The 20,377-nt window shown below is 39.1% G+C and overlaps 1 protein-coding gene across 5 annotated transcripts; it reads left to right on the forward strand.

Annotated features, from left to right (window-relative positions):
- The first annotated feature begins 5,917 nt into the window (after window positions 1-5,917).
- Window positions 5,918-19,953, forward strand: nexn (nexilin (F actin binding protein)). Of its 5 annotated transcripts, XM_074635265.1 has the most exons (15): window positions 5,918-6,063; window positions 8,214-8,658; window positions 8,786-8,983; window positions 11,233-11,317; window positions 11,417-11,565; window positions 14,163-14,363; window positions 14,450-14,623; window positions 14,779-14,967; window positions 15,281-15,472; window positions 16,342-16,386; window positions 16,734-16,928; window positions 17,081-17,302; window positions 17,409-17,597; window positions 18,573-18,936; window positions 19,078-19,953. In XM_074635265.1, exons 2-15 carry the CDS (start codon window positions 8,263-8,265, stop codon window positions 19,089-19,091), a joined length of 2,613 nt encoding a protein of 870 aa, XP_074491366.1. In that variant the 5' UTR covers window positions 5,918-6,063; window positions 8,214-8,262; the 3' UTR covers window positions 19,092-19,953. The 5 variants fall into 5 exon arrangements, with proteins under 5 accessions (XP_074491366.1, XP_074491368.1, XP_074491365.1 ...); XM_074635267.1 differs by lacking the exon at window positions 16,342-16,386 and having other exon boundaries at window positions 5,922-6,063; XM_074635264.1 differs by lacking the exon at window positions 19,078-19,953 and having other exon boundaries at window positions 5,928-6,063; window positions 18,573-18,971.
- The last annotated feature ends 424 nt before the right edge of the window (window positions 19,954-20,377 follow it).

Below are 20,377 nucleotides of genomic sequence, written 5' to 3' on the forward strand. Positions count from 1 at the left end.
CTACCAATACATATTATTTAAATATAAAAGGACTTTGTTGGATCACTTAGTATTCAACAGGAGTAAACTAATTTATATATACATATATACATATATATGTATATATATATATATATATATACATATATATATACATATATAATTGAAATGATGTAAGAAAAACATATATAATAATAGACATTTATTTAAAAAAATAGATAAAAATACAAGTAAAATCAAAGAACTCAAGTCAAATCAGGATAAGCTCGCCGATAAAAGTATATTTTAAGAAGAGATTAAGTCAATTCAGTTTTTAATCTGTTCTGCTCAATAGCTAAGAGATTTTTTCCTTGGGAAGGATGAAATCTCTGTTTCCAAATCCTAAAGGCCCATCCACCTGTTGCTGTGTGTGTGTGTGTGTGTGTGTGTGTGTGTGTGTGTCTCCAATAATATCATATGTCATATTTAACATGCTTACGTGAGTCTAGAGCCTGCATGAGAAGAGATCAGTGACCTAATCTAAATTTATTCTGCATGATTTGATAATTGTTTCTGGCACGCTGACATGACCTGAGAGAAACTACAGAGAAAAGACTTTGTATGATGGAAGAAGTATATGATGCTCAACATTTATCTTCTTATCAAGTTCAGTTGTTCTGTTTACTTTGGTGAACAACCTTTGAATTAAAACAACACAGAGGCAAAGTATAAAGTAGTGAAAGTGTATCGATAAGAGATTTACCGTCTCACAGATTTTGGTTGTTAGCAGAGGGATCAACAGGACATATAATTAAATACAGTAACAGCAAAGTCAGGATGTGTGTCTGTGTGTTTTCACTAGGGGGCAGTGAGCGATCCATGAGAAGTTCTGCACATGCATTCACACCTCAGCAACAATGACAGGAAAGAACTTGGGTGTTCTCTCTAAAGGAACATGTACATTGTGGTTTAATTGATTTAACAGTTGAGGAAGCAAAACACATCCTCCCTCATGATTTCTGCAGATTAAGGCGAAAAAATAATAATGAAAGTCTATTTGTGAGTGGGGCAGAATTATATAGGAATCTTTGATAATGCAGTGGTTGGTGCTGTTAAGGGATGGTGGTCCATCATGGATAGCACCACTGTTAACAGTCTCTCTGTGGTTGTCAACAAGCCAGTAAGGCAGAGTAATGTCTTGCTTATGCCAGTGTGTTAGCTCAAAGGGCTGACATTATGAATACTGCACAGAGGAAGGACACAGGAAGACACACTGGACCATTTCAGACCACATCCTTTGCACAAAATGATTATTTTCCTATAGTGTATTGTAGCCAAATGTTTTAAATCAAATTCATATTTTTTTTGTAATTTTCCATATGATATTGAATTACTTTTATTGTACTTTTACTGTAATTTACTTTTTACTTTTTTTTCTCTCACTTAAAGATACAGTGTGTAGAATTTGGCGAAATCTAGTGGCGTGGTTGCAGATTGCAACTAACTGAGTAGCCCTACGCTCACTCCTCCCTTAATTTCCAAGACTGTGGTAACGTGAACCGCCAAGTGCAAAACCGTGGTAACGCCGTTTTGTCTTGCTCAGAGGCCATCCTTACCAAAATAACACTACTTTAGGAGCAACAGAAGTCAGACGGCAGCTGGTGGTACCACGATTTTGCACTCTGCGGCTCACATTAACGCAGTTTCACGAGCGTGTCAGAGAACTACGGTGGCCTTCAGGTAATGAAAAAAGGCAAAAGGCTCTTGCTAGAGCCAGTGTTTGGTTTGTCACCTGTTGTGTGTCGGGGTTCTGCTTATAACAGCTAAGCATTCAGCAGTCACAGCTGGGAAATTATGACGTGGTATCTTCACTGCTCATGTAGTTAAAGGGAGAAACAGCTAAAATATATTCTGATGCTGGACATACAGAGCCATTATAAGGTAAAACAAATGTTAGGCCACATACTGTAGTTAACTTGTCCTCTGTGTATTCAAAAGAATAACAGCTCAAAACATCTGTTTTTTAGATTGAAGGGCCTTTTCAGCAGCACTATTCTAACCTCAGTTCACCCTGTAGCCTATAACTGGCAGCTGCCGGGCAAAAGAGAAGGGCATCATGAGGTGTTTGAGTACAACACCTATGGGGTCACAGTCTAGTCTGGGTAGCACATGCAAGCCCTCAGCAAGAACACAACACAGAGTCCTGACACACTGAATCTCACAATAAGCAGATAAAGTAAAGCCATGATTGATATGATTGAGTGCCTGAGGAATATATGTCAGGCCTTAATAAGAGTTTTAATCGTGGTGGCATTAGGATGTTATGGTGGGCCTCGTCAGCCAGTGGTGGATTGTAAGTACATTTACTTGAGTACTGTACCTAAGTACAATTTTTGAGGTACTTTACCAGAGTAATTCCATGTTATGAAACTTTATACTTCTACTCCACTACATTTCGGAATCAAATATTATACTTTTTACTCCACTACATTTATTTGAGTTACTTTGCAGATTCAGATTATTAATACAGAAATATAAATCAATTTATAAATTATGATGTATTATTAAGGATTAAGCTACCTGGCAGTTTATAAAGTAATTGAAATGAACCCATAATTTACCAGCTGCAACATTAGTGATACTACTTAATGATACTACATAGTGATGCAACATTATAATGCATCAATAGTTATAATCCAGTGATATGATATATATCTGCATAATGAGTACTTTGGTACTTTAAGTATATTTTGATGCTAATACTTGTGTACTTTTACATAAGTAAGATTTTGAATGCATGACTTTTACACTGTGGTACTACTACTTTTACTTAAGTATAAGATCAGAGTACTTCTTTCACCACTGTCGTCAGCTATATGTACATTAGTGAGCAGGCTGAGAGGAGTCAGAGATGATTTCACCTGATATTTTGATGTTTGTGACATGGATTATTTGTTGACTATTTATGCAGTGTGATCGGAGTATACAATATCATGGGAGTCATTGTTCACAGATTAAGCAGTCTTTGTCAAGCTATTTTATGTAATGTGGTCTTATATTTACTATATGGACTGAGACTGTTTCTGTAGAGGTGTGGACAACAAGCGTTGGTGTGTCCATCCACCAGCAGCACATGATACAGTTTTGACCTGCTGAGCCAGTCTACTGGGGCTTCAGCGGGGGTGTGTGGGCTGTACCACCACACAAATATTGCTAGGGGTGTCAAGGCTGAGCTACAGCAGCTGAGGCCCAGTCTGACTCAGGTTAGCTGTCCTTACAGTGTTGATAAATGGACACAACTGTGGTGCTATTTAAAGCCATTCCCTTGTTGTCTCTGGTGCCCCGCAGGACTCAGGACAGAGGAGGACAGAGCTCTTTTACCCCGAGAGTTCACAGAACAGACCCCCCACCCAATTTACAGCTTAATCTGAGGAGGAAGTGAATAAATGACAGGGTGAAAACACTGACAAGTCTGTATGCGCTGACCAGTTTTATGCAATTTAATTCCTTGTATGTTCATTTCTAACTTTAAAAAGGTTAGATTTATGTTTGCTCACAAAAGTACAGATCTGTGTCAAATAACATAAAGTGGGAGTTCCACACTAGCTTTTAAGAAGTGCACTGAGCTTGATGCACATTGGCTGGCAGGCTATATATTATATTACAACCAGTCTTGTATTTGTTTGTTGAATTCTGTGCACCACTAGGTTTTTACTTTTTGCAAAAGGCCCTTAGTAATCTTTATGTTCTTTCATCAAATGAATCCATTTCTATCTCTTCCAGTGATGCTCTGGCTCTCAGATTTCACTTCTACAGTACTGCCCAGAGCTTTGACCCACTTGTTGGGGGTTTCCCAGAGCCTCGCCACCTCTAACTGGACACAGTGAGTATTGCCAAAAGTATGTAACATTCACTGTTTATCCTGACATATACCTTTAACCTGTAAAGTAATGGTTTCACACTATGATTTTCAAGTGAATCGTGTATAATACAGTGTGCCAAACCAGGTGTTCAATATATTACAAAGGATTATTTACTGAGAAGTATCTGACAGCAAGATCAATAAAGAGGTGCACCAACTCTCAAAAATCTCTATAACATTCCTTGAATACTTGAATGGAGACTTTACTTGGTGGATTTTCTGCCTGCGGCCTGTTTGGTCAGTCAGTGAGTCAGCAGCTGTGCGTGGAGCCATTAGAGCAGACCGTTTCTATTTAGATCCATCCACAGTGAGAGAACCACTTTCTCATCTTAAGATAGACTCACCCATCAGAATACACTGTATATTTCATAAAATGTGTGATAGGCATTAGATATGACCATATTGGAAAACTGTTTCTGTGCAGCTCTTTTGGTATGATGACGATATGAGTTCCAACCGTCATTGTATAGCAGAGTGACAGCAATATCTAGGTTACTTAGACGGGAACAACAAAGGGCAAGCTGGTGTCCGTCTCAACAGATAAGTCAGGAATCTCGGCTCCAACATGCCAACAAGCAGATAATGAGAATATCTGTCTGCATTTAGATTGTAGTCCTCTCAAACTGACCTGACCTGAAGAGTGTCCAGTTTTTCTTGTACCAGACAATTCAGCTATTGTTATCTTGGTAGTCCATTCCTGGTAAAAACAACAAAAAAAAATGTGTAAGATAATAAATCATGGATTACATAAACTTAATCTGACACAGTTATAGCTCAAACAATAAAATAAAAACAGCAAATGGCAAAAATAAAAATCATGATAAAAGCATGGCAGATAGGTGAGAGAAAACAACAGATAAACATGCATTAAGTAGACTTCTTTAGTGGCACAAAAAACTAGGCTACTGCCCTAAATTAGACGATACACATCAATTAATCTTCCAAACAAGTAAACAAAAAAAAAAAATCTTTCAGGAATTTCCGAGTGATATTGTAGGATGTATATGGTCACTGTAAAGTAAACTCACTGTAAGCTACAGTCATCATAACTAGGACTGCTTACAACTGATCGATTAATCGTTGCAGCTCTAATCATAATTTACACTTAATAATTGCAGCACTATAATTCGGCATTATAGGCCTACAGCTGTAATTTATTGTAAAAAGAATCAATGAGTTGTGGTGTAATTTGAAAGAGAATTCAGTTTTTTAGAGGTTTATGACTCTATTCTAACAGTTAATATGTGTTAAAAGTAAAGATTTCATGGAAGTATAAAAATATTTCTTGTAAAATTAGACTTTTTTTTACAAAACTTCTGAAAGTTCATGTTAATTTGGGCATTTGCCACGTAAAATGACAGGTTTCTTTTGTGTTTTATATGTAAATGGTCTGAGATTTACAGTAATTTTTGTAATAACAATAGTAATTATCTGTACTTAAAAAGTTCTTTAAATAATTATTATTTTTTTAGAGGTGTATGACTCTATTCTAAACAATAATTATGTGTTAAAAGTAAAGTATTTCTTGTAAAATTACAGTAATAAAGGCTAGTTATGGTAAAGATAATAACTGTGTTTTTACAGTTTATTTATGTACTTTTCCATTTTCAACAGACATTTTCCGGCACCCCTGCTGCCAGAAAATTCCTTTTTTGTTTTTTTGTTTTTACAGTGCACACTATAACTCTGCATTAGGGCTACAGCTGTTATAGAGATATTAAAGTGATATCACAGAACATAAAAATATCACCCAAGTCTTTATAACCTCACTAGCCAATAACCTGATATTATAATAAATACAGTGAATATAAATCACTGCAAATTAATCATTAAAACAAAATATTAAGACCTAAATTGTCCATTAGTGATTTTTAAAGACAATTATTTACAGTATTTGTGCAGCTGCGACTGCAAATGATCCGGATGAGACTGCGGGTTCATCATGGGAATGTGTGCGCGCGTGCACGAGGCAACAGCTGAACCTGCGGCAGGCGCGTGCGGAATGCAGTATCCGGTAGAAAGTAACGGTACTTTTATGGAAACGACTCAGCAGCTCAGTCGGTGCTGCTGCAGCCGGTGGTCGCATCTCGGATTGTCCTGCAGTTCAACTTCTCCTGGTTTATATCATCCAGCCAAAGGATTAAAAAAAGTTAAAAACAGGAGGAAGACAGCAAGATAAAGAGGTAAATAAACATGTTTTATACATTATGTAGGAAGTGGAGGTTTGTAAAAACCATAAAATAGTCTGTTCATCATGATGTAGCAAGGTCAAAGCTATTAGTTTAATGAAAAGTTGCCTTAAACAGATAATAAACTATAATTCACTTAGCCTATAGTAGTAGTAGTAGGGCTGACATCAGGTATCTTAAGTTGTTGGTAAATCAACATTTTTTGGTTAGTCACAGTTACAAGTAGGCCAGTAGTTACAGTTCATGTCCACAATAAGTGATCAGACATACAGGAACAGAAACACACTAATTCTGATATATAGGCTGTAGTAGATATAGAATAATAATCTATCTCTATATATGACTCATTTTTTTCTGACACACACTGTGCTGATATGTTGTGCCAGCTGAGTACAGAAATAGGACATCACCACCCAAACCTAAAGTTTGTCCTGCAACCTAACTGGAGTTTCTTTAGTTCAGTGTGGATTTGCCAGATGTGACATTGAGTTAGTTTTAGATGAGAAAATTTACAAGAGATGTTATTATTTTTTTTTTTTTAGAAATAACAAATTCATTTTAGATTTTTTTGCACATAGTATCTCACATTTTCAACATCAGCCCAAATATAAGGTTTATATCCTTCAAGTCACAAAGAACTTACTGTATTATGAAAGAAGCTGTATATTCTGAGAAATGTGTGTTTATCGATGCACAACAGGAGAAACATTTTCACAGGCAGCAGTTTTGAAAATGGCAGGTGAGGATCTGAAACAGTTGGTCGGTTTGTGTTTCTGTCAGTCTCCTGATAGTCACCTCCATCTTACTGGGTATATAGAGATTGGAATCATAAATGATCATAATCAATAAGAAATAATGAACATTTAGCAAAATAACAAGAAATATGAAATCAAATGTACTGGCCTAGTTATAAATTTGCATTTCTATAGTTATTCTGATTCCAAAAACTCCCATTTGTGAAACGTTAATACACGCGGACTCCCTGCAACTGTGCTGATCAGAAAATGCAAGTAAAATGTTATTGTAATACCAGATAATATTGTAAAGATGGCTAGAAGACTTTTGAGTCTAAATGAGGTGGACGTTTGAAGTTGACCACACACACAGTGGTCACACTTCAAGGTGGACTAAGTGTTGACTGATTAGAAATTTAAGTGTAGTATGGAAAATACAAGCTACACTGTGGGACATAATTCTACATTTCCACTTGTATTCTTCTAGTTCATTACTGAACTAATCAACCATTATAATCTGCATTATGATCATTAATATAAAAGGTATTTGAGGATGCTGATGAACAGCAACAGTTTTTAGTGTTGGATGACTAACAGTCCAAACAGCTCTCATTCATCCAGTTGTCTCGCTCTTTGTCTGGCCATTTTGTCGAGGGGTCTGTAGGGCGACATGTGGGTGCCAACTTGAGCCCTGTCCAACTGCCTATCACTCCTCAGAAATAGCCATGATCACATGTCCTGGACTGCACAAGTGGGCTATAAATAGAGGACTTCCATCGCACTCTTTGGAGCAGCTCTCCTAACTTTGTAGTCAATAAGTGCCTGTCGCACATTTAAATCCAAAAATCAGACTGGGAAAATAGGGATGTTACAGAATCAAAAAATAAATAGGAAAAGTCGAGGATCCGGCCTTTCAAATGGCTGCAAACTGGTTGCTTGATATTAAACAGTTAAAATGGAAAAATAAGCTAAAAATATTAAGTGAACAATAAAAACACAGATCACTGAAAGACTTTCAAAATTAATCAGCAATAAATTGGTCACAAGTTTGCCAAAAGAAGTGAATCATTTTGATTGTTTAAAAAGTGCACAAATGCAGGCACTGACCATTAACAAATCCAGGTGACAGCCAATGAATGCTCTTGTTGCATCCCACAGATGCATTTATTTAAAGCCTTGTCTTTTTATTTTTAAAGTGCCAATCAATAACATTTTGTAATGGGCATAGATACTGTATTTAAAAAGAAATACATCTGATAATTCAATGAAAATGTGATTGTATATGTCATATGGTCACATTTCTGTTGGATACTTAACTTTTGTGACGTGTAGTAGCAGATTGGAAATCAACCACTTGTTCATAATGTAACAAGAAAGGTAACATCTTAACCCTCCTTCTTTGCTCCGCAGGTAATATTTGAACAGAGCCTGTTTGTCAACTTGTCATCGTGGTACAAACATGACTGAGGTGGCGCAGGTCGCGGCCATAGTCGCCCTCGACATGGATGATGTCACAAACATGAGTGATGCGGAAAACAAGGAAGAGGATACGACACATGAGGAAGATGATGTGGCGGTTGATGAGGAGGACGACGCAGCCGAGGAGAAAAGTGTGGAGACGTCACACGTAGAAGACGAAGAGTCTCGCCACATGGATGAGGGTGAAAGTAATGAGACTGAAAAGAAGACGCGCATGAACGGTGTGGATCACGAAGAAGAGGACGACTCGAAAATGAAAAGCTCAGAAACTGTTAATGGTGTAAAACAGGACACAGAGACAAAGGAGGATGAAGAACTGGACACAAATGAAGACCAGAGTATGTCTGATATGTCTGATATGGCTCTTAAGAAAGAGGTGAGTGAGGACTTTAAGATCACAAGTGATGACATACATGTTTGTGGATGATGTGATTCCCTGCACAGAGACCATTTCCCACTGCTGAACAAATCATTTCATCTCCCCTCTCACTGTTGAACCACAGAGACTCATGCGATCCAGGAAGCCGGTGGCCAGAAGCTACGTGCCGAAGCTGAACAAAGACAAGGGCGAGGTGACGGGCAAGTTCGAGGCCATGCAGAAGGCCCGGGAGGAGCGCAGCAGGCAGAGGAACACGGACGAGCAGCAGAAGAGGAAGGATCAGTACGTCAAGGAGAGAGAGTGGAGCCGCAGGAAGCAGCAGGTCAAAGACAGATAACCCCACTAACCTCCGACCCCGACCTGCATGGCATGATGAGGCATGATGACGGGGTGACGAGGCTGCCAGTTGGAGTGAGAATCTTATATACACCACACAGTGTTTATTCAAATTAACAAATTAATAATTATCAATTCACGTAATATTCAACTTCGGTTTGTGTTTGACTTTGAAAAGATGGTCATTTAAAAAAAAAAAAAAGATTGTAATTTTAACCCTAATAATGTGCACAAGGAACACTAAAGGACTGAAACACTGATTCTCTAATGGATCTAAACGCATGTTGTGCAGCCGAGCATCGTTCAGCTCATTGAACTTTACTTTAGATTGTAATCCAGATCCACAAATTTTACACATGCCAAATATACTAGGCGGAATGATATATAAATATATTAGGGCTGTCAATCGATTAAAATATTTAATCACAATTAATCGCAAATTAATCTAATTTTTTATCTGTTCAAAATGTACCGTAAAGGGAGATTTGTCATGTATTTAATATCAACATGGGAGTGGGCAAATATGCCTGGTTTATGAAAATGTAGGTATATGTTTATTAATGGAAATCAATTAACACAAAACAATGACAAATATTGTTCAGAAACCCTCACAGGTACTGCATTTAGCATAAAAAATATGCTCAAATCATAACAAACTCAAGCCCAACAGGCAACAACAGCTGTCAGTGTGTCAGTGTGCTGACTTGACTATGACTTGCCCCAAACTGCATGTGATCATAAAGTGGGCATGTCTGTAAAGGGGAGACTGGTGGGTACCCATAGAAGCCATTTTCATTCACATATCTTGAGGTCAAGGGACCCCTTTGAAAATGGTCACGCCAGTTTTTCCTCGACAAAATTTAGCATACGTTTGGAGCGTTATTTAACCTCCTTCATGACAAGTTAGTATGACATGGTTGGTACCAACGGATTCTTCAGGTTTTTTGGTTTCATATTATACCAGTATCTTCACTCTAGCTTTAAAACTGAGCCTGCTACAACCTAGAAATCACAAGTTGCATTAAAGAAATTAGTGGTGCTGAAACAAATTTGCATAATGCATTATTATAGAGTTAACTTTAACAGCCCTAAAACATATATATATATATATATATATATATATATATATATATATATATATATATATATATATATATGTAAATTAGTGCCGAAGCAATTAGTCGATTAATCAAATAGTCAAATGACAGAAAATTAAAGGGGAAATTCACCGATTTCACACTCCTACGCTACCAGCATAAAGCCGTCCACACATGATCAGCGGTAAAATCGCTCTGCGCTGGCTGGGCCATTGTTTTCCTATGGAGACAGCGGTTCCGCCCGACTAGGCGGAAGCGCTACCCTTGGTGTGGCAAAGTTCAAATTATTTCAACTTTGACCTCTGTTGCCGCTGATCTTTCAAAGCGCCAGCGAGATAACAGCTGCAACTGTCGTTGTTGCCTAGAAACAGTGGATGGCGTTGGTGGGGTATGCTATACTTGTCAACAATTTGACAATAGAGTAATCTTTTAGACCATTTTTTTTTAAGGAAAAACAGCTAATACTGTCTGATCCAGCTTCTCAAATGTGTTGATTTGCTGTTTTTCTCAGTTTTATATAATTGTAAACTGAATATATTTTGGATATGAACTGTTGGTCAGACAAAAAAATACATTTGAAGATGTCACTTTGGGCTCTGTGAAATTATAATGGCATTTTTCCACTAAATTCTGGCATTTTGTGGACTAATCGAGTCACTAACTAATCATAAAACAATAGACAGATTAATCAATAATAGAAATTGTGCACAAGATATCTTCATTTTTTCAATTGATGTAATATTATATTTTATACAATATTATATAATTATATATTATATATATACTATTATTTAGTGACTGAGAAGCGACATGTGTGAAAATGAAAGTAATGTCAAAGATCAAGAATTAACAGCTTTTCTTTGAGTGCAGTGAAATAAACAGTGATACGGTGTTATGTGAGCAGATTATCAGTGATAGTCAGAGAGAAGCCTGCCAGACTCGAGCACCTACGCTCATCTCCTGTCTGTGCACCAACCCCACGGCCCAATCAGAGGCCCAACTGCAGGTCACATGACCCGGCTATTAGCTGGGATTAGGCCCTCGTTCTTGCTGGGACCAGCATGGCTCCTGAGTGGAAAAGGAGATGATCTCAGCTAAACTGTAACCTCACCACCACTCTCCATCTGATCCGCCACAGATAAAAGAACTGCTCGCTTCCAGCGATGAGGAAGAAGAGGTGAAGCCAGCAAAGGTAGAAAAATCCTACGTCCCCAAAATCACAGGTAAGACGCACACAAAAGGGATGGAGAGGGTTGGACAGATGGATATTCTGGGAGGAAGAAGAGGCTGAAGGCTTGTGTTGTGCTCTGTGAAATCCTCAGGTAGTGTGAAGGGGAAGTTTGCAGAAATGGAAAAGCAGAGACAAGAGGGGGGAAGGAAGAAGATGGAAGGAGAGAGGAGGAGGAGGGAAACCCAGGACAACATGGAAAAAGCCAAAATAAAGAAGGAATTGGCCCAGAAAGCAGCTGAGGTAAGTAAACCTGGTGGGAAGTGGGACAGCATGTCTAGATGGTTTTGCACTGCCTTACTGATGAGAATGTCGTACTTGTATCTGTAATGGTTCAGGTAATCCTCAGCTGCCACTCGGATGAGTTATTTTAAGTGGCACTTGGGATCCAAACAGTTGGCAGAGGCTGGATATAGGTCTGAAACCATCAGTAGCATTGTTGACATGACCAGCATGTGAACGCATGGTAAATAGGTTCTTATATCTCACTGGGTAGGATTTGTGCTAGTTTGGAAAATAATGCAAATCAAATGAATATTTCTAATACAGTACAGAATAGAGTATACCTTTTATACCTTCAGACAGTGTAGCTCTTTGTATGGTTACCTAAGTATTATTGTGCCAGAAAGCCAATTACAGGCAATTACCTGCTGCTTCATTGCCCTAATTCTGCTCTACTGTAGTATGGTGACAACAAGGTTGTATACGTTCAACAGCTATACAAACATCTTTAACAGGACTCTGTTGTAATAGCCTAGTAGTGATTTTATTCAGCTTTTAATGTCCGATATGGCTTTACTTCTCTGCCTTTATCAACATCGGTAACGATCAGGGGCGTAGTTACTATAACTGAAGATGCTGAAGGTTATGTTGTATTATTTAGGGATGAGTTTCAGGATTTTAGCTACTTTGCGGGAATAATGTTCTACAATTAAACACTTCGACATTATTAAGGCTGATTTGACTGTTTTTACACCCAGTATTGTTACCGTGAGTTAGTATTTCCTTACTAAGATCTGTATTTCTGGTTTGCTTGGAGAAGGCTTTGAAACAGCATTTAAACCATCATGTTGGGAAATAATACTGTAACGCTTCATTTTATGGGTTTGTGTATTTCTAATAGTTTCCTTGGAAATTATTTATTTATTTATTATAATTATTGGGGAAATGTAGACACAGTTGTTAGCAGGTATTTCGTTCAGTCGGTTCTCTTGAAATAAGAAACAATTATTGATTTTCAGAGGATTTCCCTGTAAAAAAAAATACTTTATTTCAATAAATTAGCAGAAAATATAATTGAGGAACTAACTCTGGAAAATCCAAATACTAGGACTTTTTTTGGGGGGTGATTGGGGCCGTTGACCTCGGTATTTCTAAAATCCTGGCTACAGCCCTGGCAGTGGTGCAGACAAAATCATGAAGTGATCACCCTTCCCAACAAACTTAGTTCCTTCTAAAGGGCGACTCATCTACAATTACATTAACTACAGTGTATTTACTTTATACAGTACGCGTTATGTACAGCAAATCACTCCCCCCATTTTGAATATAAGGAAACACTGACTTGAAGAATGATCTAGAAACAACTGGAACAGCACACTGCCAGGTGTAGACAGCATATGACTGGCAACTGTTTCCCACACCTCCCAGTGACTAAATTAGCTCCAGGCCTCCTTACTGTGACTGAATTAGACGCTGCTATCTTAGAGACTGACACCAACACCCTGACCTACTGCAAATGGCGATGTGAGGCCAATAGAGTCGTCCCTTACCCACCCACATGCTCTTATTCCCAGTCTGTGTGTGCACTGAGATTGACCTGAATTTGTTTTTCCCTCTACACTGAACAGTTAGTGTGTCACGCTGTCTACAAGAGCTCAAGTTTGAGTGGTTGAAAAAAGTATTACAATCCAGTACTTAAATAAAAGAATCCATAGAACAACGTAAAAGAAACTCCATTACAAGTGTACTATAAATAATACATTTAAAATCCTATTTTAAGGGATAGTTCAGGTGTTTTGAAGTGGGGTTGTATGAGGTATTTATCCATAGTCAGTGTATTACCTACAGTAGATGACGGTCGGCACACACCCCGGCTTGGAGAAACAGACAGGAGTTACCGCACGTCACTAAAGCAATGTACTGCTGTGGACGGGGCCGGGAGAAAAATGTATTTTAGCTCCTATCAGTTTGAGTGTATGCTATATTTAGAATATTTTCACCGGTTTACCTTGCCGTCAGACAGCTATACAGTCTATGTGTCCGACGGGAACTGAAGCCGTTATCTTTGTTCTCGTCAAAGCAACCAGACAAAACATCAACAGTAATTTTACCTCACAGAACACAGGAGTTGCTGGTCTACCGCTGCCTCAATCGTTAATTTGTTTGTGATATTGTGTGACTAACTGATCGAGGCAGCGGTAAAGCAGTAACCTGGGTAAAGCAGAGTCTGGTGGATTTGGCAGGAGAGTACATTGCTTTGCTTCCGTGCGGTAACTCTTGTCTATTTCTCAAAACGAGGGGCGTGCCGGTCGCCATCTAGTGTAGGTAATATACTGACTATGGATAAGTACCTCATACAACCCCACTTCAAAACACACAAACTATCCCTTTAAGTAAAAGTATTGTCAGCAAAATGCACTTAAAGTATCAAAAGTAAAAGTACCCATTCTGTGGATTCATTCTGAAGTACAAAATGCTTAATTGTACTTAAATACAGTACTACTGCTACTAGAACGTTGCTTTCCACCACTGTCAGCCTCTTGCACATGACTATTTTCCACCATTCATTTAATTTAACAGATTTGTACCTTTGATTATCCTCCGTTATCACCTTTTAGGAGGGAGACGACACAATCCTGGTACGGGTGGTTCCAGCGAAGTCATCACGACCTCCCGGCAGAATCAAGGTGAACTTTGAAGACATGGAGAAGAATCGAGAGGAAGAAGTGCAGAAGAAGGCTGAGGAAGAGAAGAAGAGACGGTACGATGAGAACAAACGCTCTTTCAGGGATTCCAAGCGACGCTCCGTTGTTGAACAGGTATATGGAGAAATAAACATCTTTGTTATGAGATCTTATTTTGGGCCTTTTACAAACAATGCATTCTCACTCTCATTTGGATGTAGGATGAAGAAGAGAAACCTTCAGAGAGCGCGCAGGTGACTCCTGGAAAGCTGAAGATGACATTTGAGGAGCTGGAGAAGGAGAGGCAGGAGCACCGGAAGAAGCAGGCTGAGGAGGAGGCCAAGCGCCGCCTGCTAGACGAGAAGAAAGCTTTCGAGGAGGCCAGGCTGGGAATGGTAAAGAGTTGCAAAATGTATCACTTTATTTTTGCAATACACTTTATCAACATCCTTGTATCCATATACTGCCAAATATGTGTTTGTTATATAGTGAATCTTGGTGTTTGAACTGTTGTTGAGTTGATGCTTATAATACGTTTGCGTGTTATCAGGGAGAAGATGAGGAGGACACTGAGCCAGCTCAGGAAGACAAGGAGGATTACCGACCTGGAAAATTGAGGCTGAGCTTTGAGGAGGTGGAGCGGCAGCGGGTAGAAAAAGAGCGCAAGAAAGCAGAGGAGGAGTACAAGAGACGAATGGAGGAGGAGAGGAGAGCTTTCGCTGAAGCCAGGAAGAGCATGGTCAGTATGCGTCCCGTAGATAAATGTAAAATTGAATATGAATCAATAAGTGAACTCAGAAAGACACCGCCACAAACTTCTAGTGGGGCATAAATGAAGATTGAGAGGGTTTGTTTTTGTACAAGTCTATACATTGTTATTTAGAATATTCTTGCATATTATACCTTTAAGGTAGTTTTCATGTGAACTAGCAGTACTTAGTGCAAACTTTGAGCATCATTTTGAAAGGTTACATGAAACTGGCAAAAGATGCTGACACCATCAGCCACTTCTTATCTACAATACTCAGAGCTTACCTTTTGCTCTTACTCAGCTGGTAGATGAGGATGATGAGGTGTTGATGGCCTTACTGAACCTGGAGGGCAGTAAGCCCGGGAAGATCTGTGCCAGTTTTGAGGATCTGAAACACAAGAGAAGAGAGGAGGAGCAGAAAAAGGCAGAGGAGGAGGCCAAGAAGAGACTGGAGGAGGAGAAGAGGCTCTTTGCTGAGGCCCGCAAGAGCATGGTAAGTCTACATGAGTCAGTGACCAAAATATATGTGTGTTTTACTGATCATTAACAGAACATGGTTTTTGTTTTTGCTGCTCAGGCTTTGACTTAATTTGCTTCTGCTGCGCTGCTGAACTTGGTTTCTGGGGTTGTCCTTATGGTATTTTAATGGAGAAAATGAAGGCAATCTTAAAAATGAATTTGAAAAGTTTCATTCATGTTTCATTTCATTCAGTTCATTGAAATGCAACAACCTAACATCTCCTGCATCCAGAGAACATAAACAGGAAAATTCCTCCCTAAAAGTGCATTTTCATCTTTATATAATAATACTAACTCCTCCTTATGTCAGTCACTCACTATCAGTCACATGTGACAACCAACCTCGAGGAGATTATGACAAGCACCCCAACTGTTATTTTTTGTTAACAACTACGCTAACAACCACATGTTGTAGTCTAGCTAAGAAAAAACTAAACTATAGCTCTCCTTTCATAGTTTTTAATGGTAATTAAAAATACTTCTTATAAACCCACTGTGTAAAAGCCTAGAAGAGAAACACAGGAGAGCTGGATATTTACATTTTGACATGAAAAACACTAAAAGTCCTCTCACCTCAACCTCAAGTGTCTTACTCCTCAAATGACCCTGTAGGTGACCTCTGACCTCAATTCTGAAATTTTCAGTACTAACATCTTTTAACAAAACATCTTTTAACTAGCATCTTTTAACAGCAAGATATCCCCTATTTTAACTTTTCAGAATAACTCTAATCTAAATGTGATCTATAACTGGATTCTAATTGGATCAGGATTAATGTATTGTAAATCACTCTGATGGGCTCAAATGGTACGCCTGTTACCTTGTCCAAATTATTTCTTCAAGAGCCCTGGCCTGGATCAGGAAAAGTCTGCATATGGAGATGAAACAGTAAGATATTTTTAATTTCAAATGTATATTTTTCACGGAGAAATAAGCGGAAACAGTTATTAATATAATATTCTATCATAAATGTATTCCCTGTAAGCACAAGGGCACAACGGTCTACAGATGATGATGGGGATAAGATGTGTGTTGTTTTTAAATGCTGTGTGCAACAATAGGAATGGCTACTGCTTAGTGCTGGCTGGTTTTATGACATTATTTAATGTTGGGTAAGTAGCTGGACGTTTGTTTGTTGTTTTTGCTTTATTATTATGGACATAAAACTTGATGCAGTCAGTTGCTTCACTGCCATACAGAAATCTCTTCCTTTGTGTGTACTTGTGTGTGTATAGGTACTTGATGATGAAGGGGAGATGGTGAAGAGTGAATCTCAGGAAGCGCTGCACCCGAGAAAGCTGGAGATGAACTTTGAAGAGCTGCTGAAAGAGAAGGAGGAAGCTGAGAGGAGATGCAAGGCGGAGGAACGCAAGAAGAAAATGGAGCAGGAGAAGCAGGAGTATGAACAACTCAGACAAGAGATGGGCGAGGTCAGTGTGGAGCAGATTTATGCAGACCATGTCCACTACACATTGTATAGCTTTATCAGCCAATTATGCTTGAGATACAGTACTTGTTACTTTCCCCATCATTTACGGGGTTCTCACAACTATGCCAAAATAAACTGGTCTCTATTTCACAGGATGTAGTGAATGAAAGCACAGATGTTGTAAGCAAAGAGTACGAAGAACTGACCAAGCTCAAGAGGACCGGCTCCATCCAGGCCAAGAACCTCAAGTCCAAATTTGAGAAGATCAAGCAGCTGACTGAAGAGGAAATTCAGAAAAAGATTGAGATGGAGAGAGCGCGGAGGAAGGCCGTTGATGATGAAATTAAAGAAAGAGAAGCTGAGAGGTTCCTGGAGGTGAGACATCGAGAATCCAAGATGTTTAAAATAGCAGGAAATGTTGACCCTCCTTCTATTTTGTGATATTAATGGAGGATTGTGTCATAATTGCTGTGTTTTTTAGGAGGATGAGGAAAGAGAATCAACTGCAGTGAGGCCTGAGGAGTCGCCATTCAAACAGAAGGTGGATATGAAAGCCCGATTTCAACAAATGGCCAAAGCCAGAGAGGACGAGGAGAAGAGGAGGATAGAGGAGCAGAAGCTGCAGAGGATGCAGTTTGAGCAGCAAGAGATTGACGCTGCCCTCCAAAAGGTAAATCTTCCATGTTCATGACCATATATGCAAGATCATTCCTTCTGCATGACAACATAGCTACAGTTTTGTTTTAAAGGGTATTTTCCCATGTTTTAGTGTCTAACTGACTAATAGCGACAACAATTTCTGTAATTGGTACAGTATTTAGGATAACACTGTAGACGGCAGCTGCTCACAGGCTGCAATGGAATCCTATTGGGGCAAGCTGGCACCGTCATTTACGTCTACAAAAAGTGCTTGTTTTTGCCATCCCAGGCTCTGATTGTTATTATAAGTGTCTGACTTTATGGAAAGAGTCTCGCTCAAGGAAAAGTTTCGTTCTGAAATCTGGCGAGGTGACGTGGTGCCGGAAGACAACAGTGGAATAGTGGAATACATCCATATTGGAAACGTGAGTGCCAGCCGCGCAGAGTTTGTTGTGTTGGAGTACAGAAAGTGTAGCTTAGTGTTATGTAAAAGATTTTGAATGTCATGGCTGAATATTTAGAGGATTTCCACAATGTGGATGAGGTCTTTGAATTCGATGGCCGCTCGTATTTATTTGAGCCAGAGTATACGGATATTCAGATCTTACAATGAGACTTCTCCTTGAGCGGGACTTGGGCACAATAAAAAACAGACCAAATCAAGTGAAAGGTAAGAAAAAGTTGTATTTCTCTGTAGGGTCCTTTCCATAATGTTGTCAGACACTCATAATGACTGTCTGAGCCTGTCAGCGGCAATTAACAAGCACTTTTAGTGAACATTACGTTACATTGACGCTGCTTACTTGCCATTGTAGCTCGTTTCAAGGCTGCCGGTTACAGCACTCTCCCTCAATATTGGACCAATTTCAAAAATTGTTGTCCCCATTAGTCACTTAGACACGAAAACATGGGAAAATAGGGTCCAGGTTGAAAAATACCGTAGTTACCCTTTAAGGTCGCATTGACCCTGGCAACAGTGTGTGATTTCTTTGTCATGTGTTTGCAGAAGAAGGAGGATGATGTGGAGGACGAGGGCAGCATCATCAACGGCTCTGCAGCCTATGAAGATGAGGAGGATCATGCCAGATCGGGGGCTCCGTGGTTTAAAAAGCCCCTTAAAAACCAATCAGTGGTGGACTCGGAGCCGGTTCGGTTCACCGTCAAGATCACCGGGGAGCCCAAGCCGGAGGTGACCTGGTGGTTTGAGGGAGAGATGCTCCAGGACTGTGAGGACTATCAGTATATAGAGAGAGGAGAGACGTCCTGCCTCTACCTGCCGGAGACCTTCCCAGAGGACGAGGGCGAGTACATGTGCAAGGCTGTGAACAGCAGAGGCACAGCAGCAAGCACCTGCATCCTCACAATAGAAAGTAAGACCACCTTGGTGTGACTGCATGCCTGCATGATGCCTCCCTATCTGGATTTCAGCCTCTATGAAGTGGATCGCATGCTCCTCTTCCTCATGAACTCAGGCAGATGTGGATAACAGCTGTTCTGTTTCTTTCTTGCAGCTTATGACTACTGAAGCCCTTCCATGTTCTGGAAACTTTCCCTGTTGTCTCACTCCTTTTGTAAAACTTCGTCCCTCATGGTCAAACAGCAGAGGGAAGGAAATAGCAGTATGCTTGGCATTCCTAAGGGAGGGATACACAACAACACACACAAAAAAAATTTTGTTTACGTTTGTAAAGCTGCACTCCCTGTAGAGTAGGATGATACTTGTGCCAAAAAACAGACACGATTCTTGTTCCCATGCTGAGGGTCACCTTCGCTGCGAGGCCCTGATGATATTTGTGATACCAGCGATTTTTAAGTATCATAGTACTGTATTGTAAATATCACAATTTATAGTCCATACATGGCATACATGTTTGAGGCACTGAAACATAAAAAGTAAGATGTTCTTGTGTAATAATTTTAAAGAACAAGGTACGGGAATATCAGTAATATCAGTTGCTTCAGTATTCAACAACTGCTCAATAACCAATAACTCTTTGCCATATTAGTAAATGGTATTGTGATACTTGCCTGGTAGTATATCGAGGGGTAACATCACTCAATTGGAAATCCACAGTGAAGGGTCTGTTGACTATGATATTGCAGGAACAAAATAATTGATTTTCAATGAAACTCTTTAGGTCCAGATTAAATGTTTTTAAACTGCAGCATCTAAAAAAGATGAATATGTTGATTTTACATGTACCAACCCCCCTTTTTCTTTTTGAGTTAAATGTGATACTCTTGATACAGATGTCATGATTCAGTTGTGCTGGACAGTAGGTAACCGTTTTATGGTTTGATAATGAAAAATAAACATAGGCTAGCCTGAATATTTGTCATATATTATAAATGAAAATGTTTTAATAAAATGAACAAAAACAGCAGAATTTTTGTGGTGTCTTTTGGGTGAACTGTTTTTTTAGAGGATTATAACCCATGATCCATCACCATTATATTCACACAAATCTGAAGTGACTGGCTGTGGGAGACGAGCCCCAGGGACAGCAGCAGGTATGGGGAGATTTTATCATAGTGGCCAAAGTTGGAACTGCATGTTACGTGATGCACTGGGAGATACAGTACAGTCCCCTACAGTACACATCTATTACAAATAACATTTCTGTTGAACAAAAACAATAATCAAAAAGCCATAAAAATGATATAGTGTCTCCCAACCTTTTTTGACCTATGACCTCTTAAAGGAACAGTGTGTAGCATTTCAAGGGATCTATTAGGATAAATGTAATATAATATTCAACATTATGTTTTCATTAGTGTATAATCACCTGAAACTAAGAATCGTGTTTTCGT

This window comes from Sebastes fasciatus, chromosome 5 (genome assembly GCF_043250625.1).
Source record: "Sebastes fasciatus isolate fSebFas1 chromosome 5, fSebFas1.pri, whole genome shotgun sequence".
Lineage (NCBI taxonomy): Eukaryota > Metazoa > Chordata > Actinopteri > Perciformes > Sebastidae > Sebastes > Sebastes fasciatus.